Raw genomic sequence first — 11755 nt, 5'->3', positions numbered from 1 at the left:
TCTTCAGTTGTGATGTGCAGAAGTAACATTTTTCAGTTTTAATACAGAAAAACCTGTAGGCTGAATTTTTAAAATGTAATTCCATTTAGTAGCCTTCACCATAAAGTAACCACTAGCCTGTGCAGTTGGTGAAAGAGAAAGTGAAAGTGGCTGAAATGGATTTTTTCATTGAATAGATTTTTAGACCACCTAGTTGAAATAGGCAGGACATAACAGAAAACTCCACAACCCAAGATGTTTTGATTAAATTCATTTGATCAGATTTCTCATAGCTTCCTCTGGAGCCTCTAGGCTTCATGCAACTTTTTCACATCCGCAGTAGGCTGCTCCCCAACACCTGGCGTCACCGGAAATTTACATTCACAGATTTACACAGTAATGTTTGAGAAATGTAGAAAGTGAACCACCACTTCAGCTTCAGCGATGTTGCTTTTTAATGTAGTGAATCCCCGGGATCCACAGGTCCCTACAATTAAAAGTGTTTTTCACAAATTTTAGTGGTGTTTAGGAACGGGTATCGTTAAGATTTTATCGATAGCCTACGACTACTCTTATTGGTTTGGTTATTTATCAATACTCTTATGCCAAGTGGTTATTTTTCATTACTAAAAGTGTTGGTAAGAACAGGATTAGAGCAGCAACACCTAATGTTTGCAACAGCAAAGTCACTATTCTGAACAGGTATTGATGAAGTATTGGCTTTTTCCTCGTGAAGGTTTCATTGCACTTTCTGCTAGGAGCATGATCAACTCGAGTTATTTTGGAGTTAACATATCTTCACTTCACCTGGTTCACTTCCCCGCCTCTCTGCTCTGCTGTGTGGATGATGATTTGTAGAGCGTTCAAACACAATACATTTTATTCGTGTGATGAACACAGTGTAAAACAGCTATAAACTATTTCCCATATAAAACACATTGAATAGATTTTCGAAATCTGAACAGGAACGCCGTTCACTTGCGACTTTTACTCCCGGAACTGCGTTCCCGAGCGTGCCCCTCCTTGCAACGTTCAACAGTACAGTAGTGAAATCGATCTCGCGACACCAGAACTGATCTGTGGCTTCGCTAAAGGAAAAGGCAAACGTGTCTTTCCTTTTGGCTCCAGTGACTTGCCGTCGCACCAGTCTCCGCCTTCCCGGATAAAACGCGGCTGCGCACGCTCCCTACCTCTTCTCCCACGTCAACCGGAGCAACTACTTCTTTCCACCCAACCGGAGCTCCATTGTGAAGGTAATCTGAACATAGAATTCATAGTTTACTTTGGAAATTGCACATTTTTGGGAGTAGAGTGTAGAATACTTTGCGTTCATTAACACTAGTGTTCCTGGGAAGTCAGTTGTTCTAGCAGGTGGGGTTTAACTTGGTTTTATCATATTTAAACTTCGTTAATCCATTAACTTCATGCGCTAATAAATGAAGGGACCGCATATGGGGCTCGTTGTTCTGGTGCGGTCCTGGCGCACTGAGCCGTTTTCCGAGCCGCTGTTCTGACATGTTGCATGGGAAGCGGTTTCCCGCAGTAGCGCGAACAAAAGAGCATGTGGCCGTGAAGGCCCGGGTCTGTCCCGGTCTGTCCCGGTCTGTCCTGGCGGCTCATCTTCCTGCTGAAAGGAACTTGCTGCTACGGCACGTGTGCGGCTTCCAATAACGAGGTGCCGTCTCTCTCAGGAGGGATAAAAGTCTTCTTTAGCCGGAGTTGACAATGACATAATGGTTTAAGCCGGGCCGTCAAGTGCAGCCGGCGAACACCGAGACACCAAACGTCACTGACGTCGGTGAGCAGAGTGCATTTGCGTTGACTGACACACACACACACACACACAGGGCGTCTATCAGAGCTAAGTTGATAAAGCGGCTGCGTGTTTACTCAATAACTGAACCTTTTACACAGCGGACAAGCTGTGACTTGTGATCTTAAATGCTATGCTAATGTAGCTGTGGCTTCCTTTTGGCCTAGCGACCAAGCCAGCAAACCCATCTGAAGAAATGTCAAGTTGAAGCGGTGAAGACCTTTGCGCACACACAGTCCGAAATCGTGGCACTTAACGATAAATACACCGAATGATTTCATAACTCTGCCAGCTCATTTCAACGTGTCAGATAGCGGCGAGGGAGCTCAGCGAGACGCGGGCGGAGGGCGAGGAGACGGCCGCGTCAGAGGAGGCGGCCACACTCCTCTTTGTCTCGCAACTAACACAAAAGTGAAACTCATCGGACTCAGTTCTGTTAATGCTAGAGACACAAGCAGGTGTAGTACTTGCGTTAGCGGTTTTGTGAGTTTTAATGTGGGGAAAAGACTCTTTCTGTGGCTCAGTCATATTCAGACGAAGATGTAACGTTTTGCACCAGTGTGCTGAGTTTAGCTATCTTCAGGGACGATGGTGCCTCTGTGTGGGTTCACTCTCCAAGGATTAGTTCCACTTAAAACTGCATTTCTTAAGCGGATTCTATTTTTAATATTGTCCCGGTCTGGCTTTTTATTCCTGTCACATTAGGTAATGGCGCTCACATGAGGAGCTGGCCTTGGAGTCAGTGATCATGCACTTAAGCTCTTGGCCTCATTATTTACATCGTAGTCTGGACGATGAGGCCAGAAGTGTTATCAGGATAAAAACTCTCATAATTGTGGCTAAAACTCTTCTTTGTGGCCAAACTGTGGATCACCTCTCAAATCTGAGGTGGAACATTCAAAACAATAAGATCTTTGTCAACAAATATGCACAAGTAAGATTAAGTAAGCTTTTCAGTCCTTTTTTACTCAACAAAATAAACTAAAATTAAAGTCCTAACTTGTATGATTCAAGTGAATAAAATCAAACACTTATTCAATATTGTGTTATGGAACATTATATTATGATGATTATTGTTGCATTTTTCCTTTCTGTAATCCCCAAATATACTGTACCTTAAGTTTCCTGGGAAGAACTCTCATTTGGTTCCAATTATAGCTGTGTTTAGCAACATTGAATCAATGTTTGTTCTGAAAATGACTTAAAAACTTCTCAATCACTGAGGAGTGATGACTCATCACAGAAAACTGTATGGGGACTGGTGCATTGCGGCTTGTGGAATGTGGGACTTGTAGTTTTTGAACCAGGGACGAATACACCAGCAGCACCTACACGACACACTTGATGGAAACAAATACCAACTTCTTAGTTGTTGGAATCCAAAATCGTAACTGAGAATAAAATTTGATAAATCGACCAGCCCTAAGCTGTAGAGAGGACTCTCTAGGCTACACCAGCAATTGCTAGAATTTGAAATGTACCACTTGAGCACGATCTGTTTTGACTTACACTTATTACAAAATGACATCAGTCTTTTTTTTTTTTTTTTTTTATTGGAAACTTCCAAAGGAATTGTCTAAAAATTGATAGTGAGTAAATCCTCATGATTTTGTCTAGTCTATAAAATTAGTTGCAGATAAAATTTCTTGACTTGCTGCATTCATGAGGCGTGAAAGTGAGCGTGTCCAGTGCAGCAGAGAAACAGCGTGAGGATAAAGGTCTTTGCTCTGTAGGCGGGGCTGGCAGTCAAAGTCAGTCAGTTGAGGTGATCCTGCTGTCAGATCCGCACTAACCGGAGTCCTGTGATCTGTGTTCTCTATGCAATGGGGTCGGGGTCCTCGGCAGCCGGCCCCACCGCCAACTGTGCCAAATGCAATAAAGAGGTGTAAGTGACGGCTGGCTCATCCTGGAGATTGCACTAGTTTGTTTTTTTTGTTTTTGGTTTTTTTTTTTAATTTCTTCACTGCATTATTTTCCCCTTTGTTTCAGAGTCATGGCTGAGATGAAGGAGCGCACTTTCCTTGCCATCAAGCCCGATGGTGTGCAGAGGGGTATCATCGGAGACATCATCAAGAGGTTTGAGACGAAAGGCTTCAAGCTTGTGGGCATGAAAATGCTCCATGTAAGTAAACAATGCCTTTTCTATAATGCACTGGCTTATAATTACCTTGAAGTCAAAGGGTATGAGATTGGCTGCTTTTATAATAGTCAGTGGTATTTTTACAGAGGGTCAGTTGAGCTGATTAGCCTGCTCGTCTATTCCTGACTAGAGCACAACCGATTAGCGTGAAGAGGAAGGTCTTGTGATCCTCTGACATCCGATCCACAGAGTGGGATGCTGCTTAACTCTACTGTAAAGTTTATATTATAAACCTGCATTATGCAAAGATTCATGTTAACAGAAACTGCAGTCTCCTGGGTCTGAATGCAAAAGCCCTAGTACAGATAACTGAGGTGCAGTAGATAACCCTAATTGCTCAAATGAATCCTGTCGTCAGTGGTGCAGCATGAAGGGACATTGAAATGGGAGCCAAGTAGCCTGAGTCAGCAGCACAAAGGCCTATCCAGAAAAAGCAGCACTGATTGTTGCATTTAGTGCTGGAAGTTTTTGTTAAAATGTGTATTCCAATCGGTCATCTTGGCAAATGCCCATCTCCACTGGGTTCAGTCAGAGAATCTGAAGGTTCCATTTCTAGAGAATCTTGTCAGATTTTGACATGGTGCTTCGGGGGGGTTTGCTACTTCAACTGTCTCCTTATTATTGAAGTTGACAGAGTGGGATGTATTGACCAGGTGTGCTGAGGAGGCAGGGGGCAGTGTGTCACACTGTAGAGTTATTGAGTACATTATGATTGGGGCGGGGGGGCATCACTGCCAGTAAAGGCCCGAAAGCTCCGACTCTGCTGTCTAGGACACTGTTATGGATTTTATTGCGCATGAAGCACTTAATTCAGATTCAGAGACCCATCAGGGTAGCTGCTGACGTAGAGTACTGTTTGGATGCCAGTCCCCCCCCCCCATTAATCACTGGGTTCAGTAAGTTTATCTAAGGAAACATGGGGCCAGGATTTGCTGTTGCTCTAAAGTGAGTTGGCAGCCAGTTTCTGTTTAGTGTGATTTGGTTGAAGGGTTAACAGCTGAGTTTGCTCAGTTCTTATTGACCTGTGAATGTGGAAGTTCTGATCACCTGCAGGATCCATGTTGCCTTTAAAATCAGTAGGGTGTCTTTAGTAAATGGTGTCAGATAATAAAGCTTTTTCACAACCTGTGCTCTGTATCCCTTTTATATTTTTGTGACTAATGTGCTATTGCCTGCAAGGGTTACCTTGCAGCGCTGTTTCACTGCTCCAGACTGCAGCACACTCTCTCAATACTAGACCAATTTCAAAAAATGTTGTACCCATTAGTCACTTGGACACACACATGGGGGAAAATGGGGTCCAGGTTGAAAATACAGAAGTTGCCCTCCAAGACCTACAGTAGCCGTGGAACTATTTCAGTGGTTGAATAGGAAACTGATTCAGAAGTGACTCAGACGGGCAGCATAGTCCCTCTTAATAAAGGCACTTCAGCCTGATTTTTATAAACAGTTAATGAGACTAGCTGGATTTGCTGGTATTTGTGTTTGACATCATCCAGCACAAATCAAATCCCCTACAGTATACTGCACTGATGTGACACAGGTGAGAATTCTGATCACCTGGTGAAGTAGATAAGAGTCCAAAAACTGACCTGTGTATGTTGTCCCTGCTGCAGGCCTCTGAGGACCTCCTGATGCAGCACTACATCGACCTCAAGGACAGACCGTTCTTTCCTACACTCATCAACTACATGACCTCTGGTCCAGTGGTTGCCATGGTAAGAAACAAAATACAACAGACTGTGCGACTGCAGTGTTTGATGTGGAAAGAGGCTTGCTGTGGGGCCAGTTTAGCGAGGTTAGACACCACCCCTAAAAGGTGACCTGCCACATATCGATTTTATTTTTTTGAGCTGTTATGGAGGTTGGCACACTAAGCTGCATAGCTGGTGGTCAAGATGACTGCATCTCCCATCATCCCTTTTCTTGTGTATTTCAGGTGTGGGAAGGCAAGGGTGTGGTGAAGACAGGCAGGGTGATGCTGGGTGAGACCAACCCTGCTGAGTCAAAGCCTGGAACCATCAGAGGAGACTTCTGCATCGACGTTAGCAAGTGAGTGCTGTTTCCATACTGTGTTGGGAAGTTCATGTCAAATACAGGTCGGTGAGCGACGTAACTCGGATGTTTAAGTTAGTTTGGACTGAATTCTGTTGGTTCTCTCGTGGCTCTTTTCCTTACTACTTGCATGTGCTCTTTCCACAGGAACATCATCCACGGCAGTGACTCAGTGGAGAGTGCCAACAAGGAGATTGCCCTGTGGTTCAAACAAGAAGAGCTGGTCAGCTACACTAGCTGTGCCTTCAGCTGGCTCTACTAAGCCTCTCTGGGTCCTGCAGCAGTCTTCACACTGGACACCAGTGAACCTTTTGCCTCAGATTTCTTGATTGGTTTTTTTTTCCCCCCTCACTACCCCTCCAGCCCACTATTCATCATACTGTACAACATTCCTCAGCTCCATTCCTTTTTTTTTTTTTAAAGAAACATTCCATTCATCCCCCTGACTCTACAGTGAAGTACTCATAGACTATACTGTCAGTTTTGTTAAAGTTGATCTGCTTTCCAATAAAATGCTCACAATACTGTCGTCCTCCCTTCATCATATCACACACAGCACTAATGTATGGTGTCCTGCTAAACTCTATAAGAGAGGATTAATTAATGACCTCTGTAATGTGGTGCTTCATATCAGCTCGGTAATGGAGAGGAGCCATAATCTGAGATTAGGTTGTTTGCTTTCAGATCTGCTTCATGTTGTCATGATGCCAGCTGGCAAATGCCAGCTGTGGGAAGAGTACAGATTTTGCATGCATGTCCTTCTGTGCAAAATGCAGTCTAGAGTGATGGTTTAAATCAACAAATGATCAAAAATCAAATGGGCAGTTTGAGTGTCCGTTTCATTGAGTATTTACATTTCATTATACTTGTCTTCGGAAAGAGGCACTACGGTCTAGCATGATCTGGGCTCGGTAACCAAGACTAGAAGGGCGAAGAGATCAACACAGAAATCGAGGAGTCTGTTCATTGTCGGTTAATGTCTACAAATAACTTAAACATCACAAATGGAATGTGTTTGGTTTCCCCCCCCCCCCATTAACTTCTATCAGGAAAAACACTTTTTTTTTTTTTTTTTTACATCAGCTTATTCCTGGGCATCTGCTTTGATATGACTTGCATAATTTCAATTTTCTCTGAAAAACTTAGCTTTCCAATGTTGAAAAGACACCATGATCAAATTCTGGGTTAACTCGTAATGACTACAATCCAAATATCAAATGATATAAAGGCATTCAGCCAGTAGACATGTTCCTGAGCAGGATGCAGGAAAATTAGACTGCAGGTTGTTCTACATGTGCAGGTGTTTAAACAGGGAATGGCTACAGAGAGAACATGCTGCTCTGCACTGATCAAATGTGAGCCTTTATTAGAATCAGCACAGACGAACTCAACCGTCTCTAGCTGTTAGAGCTGCCTCCGTCATCAGAAACGTTGCTTCACATGATTCTTTGGAGGAAAGGATGTCTTATGGCTCTGAATACATATTTCCTTATTTCTTCTGTCCTTGCATAATTTGCAAGTGAAAGAAACAAACTAAAGGCCCACAGACCAAAATGAATCCAAGTTGTGAACATTATATAAAGTCCATCGCTCGCTGTCCCCCGAAGACAGCACTTTAACTGACTTAACTTTTTCTTCTCCCTGCACTGTTATTGGATATGCTGCTTTTAATTATCTGCTTGCTGAGTTTTGAGCAAAATGAAATGAAAGCATGTCCTAAATTTAGGGTGATTGAAGCAAATACAATCCTGGGATATTTAACTTTTACGGTGTTATGCCATCTCAATCATCACAATATCTTGTGATCAAAGTTAATGTGGACTGAATTAAGCGAGCTTTAAGGAACTATTTGATTTCATAGTGAATGGGGAAAAAATCACTGAAGAAGCTAACCTGACACAATGGTATGGTGCTTTAAATGTCTTTGGCATGTCCTTCCTGGATAAGAGCCAAGCATTGCCAGGGCGGCATTGGCTCAGTCATTGGGGACTTTGCTTAGGATCCAGTTCAAGTCCAGCCCAGACCACTGCCAAAGGTGCCCTTGAACAAGTACCTGAACCCCTACCTGCTTCCCGGGTGCTGCACAATGGCTGCCCAATGTTCCTAATTAGGATGGGTTAAGTGCAGAGAACAAATTTCCCCTCAGGGACTAATTAAGTAGGGGAGAGAGGGGGCAAAAGTACCGTTTTTCAGAAAAACCTGATTTTAAAAGATAATGTTTCAGACAGAGATATATTTTTGCTGTGGTCACTGACTCAAAGGTGTGGTCTATCAATATCAAGTGGTATTTTGTACAAATGTAGAACGACTTCCGTATAATTTCACTTTAAACATAAGTGGCACATTGTTACTTTTGACTCTGTCAGCTGGGACAAAAGTAACACAACAATACAAGCTAGATTTTTTGTGTTACCCTTGTATTTAATAAATAAACATGACTGACCTTGTTAATGTGTAACTGCAAACATCTTTTGTGTTTATCTTTAAAAAATAATTTAAATTACATTTTTATTTTAAATATTCAGTTTCAAAAGTAACCTGACAGCCTAAACTTGAATTGTTTAGAATATTTCATATTATATTAAGGATATATTATAAATATATAATATAAATATGCAAATGTGTGCACCTAAGATAGGGGGGAAATGGTTAGATGGAGCTTCCTCTCCTAGTCCAAGGAGAAGACTTAATAATGTGATCTGTACCTGTGGTCTAGTCTTCTCCCGAATTATCTCTGCCCTCCTCCTGCATTATCCGAACAAAGCGCATGGCATATGCCATGAGACTTTATCAGCTGACCTGAGACTAATGTTTCTAATAGAGATGTCCAGAAACACCTTCTCAAACATCTGGCTGAATCAGACCTCTGTCTTTCTGACCCACACTATTGGCCTATTCTGCTGGTATAATATGACATAAACATGTTTTAATAAATGCTGCAACACAGAGAAAGTCACCACAGCGGGACAAAAGAAACACGATTTATTTTTATACTGAAAAACTCTGACAGGGCAAACAGGGTGTGTTAAAGCACTAAATAACCTGTAGATTAATCATTACTGTGACACATGAAACGAGAGACAACTTGTAATTCGAAAAAGAGTCGCGCTTCAGAAATTTACTTGCAGTGCTCAAAAACAGTTTTCCGAAGACGGCCGCAGGAAATTATGACAAAATCATGCGATATTTGGCAGCTCCATCAAGGGTTGCGTGCTGAAGGTGCTGTCACAGCTTGGACTGCAAATGCAGTCAGGGCTCTGAGAAAATCACCTTGTTACTTTCGTCCCATGTTACTTTCGCCCTGGTTTACCCCTATATTTCAATTTTTAAAAAAAGCTGCCTGTGTTCAAAAAAGGCTCAAGCTTGGACAAAGGATTTCCACGGTGTTTGAAGTCATAAGCCTTTTTATTCAGTTTAAAAGTCAGATCTTACAAAAATCACCAGATAAACTTTCACAGCCATGCAGAAACAGTTTGCAATGCTTGTAAACAAAGAAGCCATTCATTACAACCAATATTATGATCCAAACATTTGGCTTTATTTACAAAGTCTATCAAAGCTTGATCACAGCACAAACTTACCATATGAAAGGAAACTGGTATACACTATCAAAAAGATGTACAAACTTTAAACTGCAATCTAATAATGTACCTCAGGGGTCGGTGTTAATATCAATAGATTTATAACTATTAACATAGATTTTTTTCCCCATTTGTATCCAAAATAAATTTTGCACAATAACCCTCTCAACCCACAATTATTTTCAGACAATAGTAATCCCAATACATTTAGTTATTTTTATCAAATATATATATATAGCACCACAATATAATGGTTTAATATAACCGGGGAGGGTGGGGGGCTATCACATACAAAAGACCCGTGTTAGTATCCAAGAAAAACGAAACAAATATATAATTATAGCCTGCTCTTCACCACTGTCGACATCTAGCAGAAAGAACTCTGCAACCACAATTCCACTCCTATGGAAGTCCACTATCGCCAGATAAAGAAAATCATTATGAAAATGATATATAAATATAATTTAATAATAAACTTGTGAAAAGTTGGATGATGTAGAAAGTCAAAATGATGAGTTTAACTATGTCAAAATTTTAATTTACTATATCAAAATTAAGATAAAAAGTCCAAATTATGAACTAACTAGGTCAAAATGAAAGATTATCAGAGATAATGATAAAAGTAGACACAATTTTGCCTAATAAATAATTCTAATAAAGGCCCTTTTAGGCACAACGTGATAACGGCACCACTGTGCTTTAAAACCCATTTTCTTCAATGGCTAAACCGCACCGCAATGTTTCTTCGCTGTGGTAAGCTAAGCGGTCAAAATTTTCCTTACAAATGATGAAAATTAAAATTTTATCTATGGCTAACTTTTATGAATGTTTTTCTTTTTCTTAGCGGAAACTGGCTTCCATGCCTTTTCTGATCACAGTGGAGGAAGGAAAACACAAACTGAAGAACAACCAATGACGGTTACAACAAAAAACCACAAGCTCAGCACGACATCAGCACAATGTGTTCTGTTCTACATGCATTCAGTTGACCAGTGCACCTAATACCAAATCAACTCCTTGCTGCCATCTCTAACTATTGATGCCCAAACACTTAAAATACACAGCTACCTGTAGATGGAGGTCAAACTTGTTCCATTTTTAAATTTGGGGATCAAGGGGAAACATTTAATATCTACAAGGACAAGAGAGAAACAAAAGATCCAAAACAGTGTTGATTGTGCATTTGATTATTTAGGGTTTATCTAGAGAGGGTAGCAGCAGTTAGTCCATAGAACAGTCTTTTCTTTTTTGTACTAAGATATTAATGCAGTTTGGTCATGAATTACTTTAATGCTTCTTTATGCCCTCCAACATCACAGGAAAATAACTCCTATGACAGCTCCTAACCTGAAACCTATATACTTCAAATGATTGTGAGACACAGTCTTTTATTGCTCATTTGGTCTTAGAAGCTTAGCTTTTTAGCTTTGTACCCAATCTGATCGGGAGACAAATTAAAAAGACAACTGGTAGAAAACCAATCTCACATTCCAGGAAATAATGGGAAAACAGGAGGCTCCAAAAAGCAAGTCAAACCAAAAATAACAACAAAACATCCACATGTTTTTGAGTCATCACTCAAATTTAACATGAAGACAGATTTTAAAAAATACATAACATGGTAAGTTAGATAAGACATTTGTTTTTTGAATAGTATGGAAGGATATAAGCACCTAACAACTAGAATCTTGAAAACAGCCTGAATGTGAAATGTAACCGCTACTCAACAATGTTGAAGTACCTTTTAGTATATTTTGAAACAATCAATTTGAATTTCTGTTAAATTAATTTGAGTATTTCAAATTGTGCAAGTGTCAAAAATAAAAACTACACTCTATTCAAATTGCTCAAATTCAACTTTTAAAGGTGCCCCAAAAGTCCCAAAATTAAGTATTCAAAAGTCATTAAATTTCACAAGTACTATTTCAGTTGCATAAAAGATTCTCATTATTATGGCACTTTGTTGCTTCCATAGATAGATGCACATGATGCAGATGCCTTTGAGCTTTTCAAACCCAGCTGATTCAGACTTTGTAGTAATGACCCTTACAGCCAAAAAAAGAAACAAACTTCCTGAGAATTGAATCATGAACCTTACTGGTATTAAGAGAAATGATGGATATTTTACCGTCACTGAGAAGTTTAAATCTGCTCTGCATTTCAATATAGCCTTTGGCCATACAGTGA

The 11755-nt window shown here is 40.7% G+C and overlaps 1 protein-coding gene across 1 annotated transcript; it reads left to right on the top strand.

The window, feature by feature from the left end:
- The first annotated feature begins 1076 nt into the window (after nucleotides 1–1076).
- On the top strand, nucleotides 1077–6511 carry LOC123983302 (nucleoside diphosphate kinase A2-like). Its single transcript, XM_046069518.1, has 5 exons — nucleotides 1077–1232; nucleotides 3782–3914; nucleotides 5549–5650; nucleotides 5872–5984; nucleotides 6135–6511. Exons 2-5 carry the CDS (start codon nucleotides 3786–3788, stop codon nucleotides 6247–6249), a joined length of 459 nt encoding a protein of 152 aa, XP_045925474.1. The 5' UTR covers nucleotides 1077–1232; nucleotides 3782–3785; the 3' UTR covers nucleotides 6250–6511.
- The last annotated feature ends 5244 nt before the right edge of the window (nucleotides 6512–11755 follow it).

The sequence above is a fragment of the Micropterus dolomieu genome, linkage group LG14 (genome assembly GCF_021292245.1).
Source record: "Micropterus dolomieu isolate WLL.071019.BEF.003 ecotype Adirondacks linkage group LG14, ASM2129224v1, whole genome shotgun sequence".
Classification (NCBI taxonomy): domain Eukaryota; kingdom Metazoa; phylum Chordata; class Actinopteri; order Centrarchiformes; family Centrarchidae; genus Micropterus; species Micropterus dolomieu.
The sequence above is the reverse complement of the archived record's forward strand: the minus strand, read 5'-3'. Positions and strand labels throughout refer to the sequence as shown.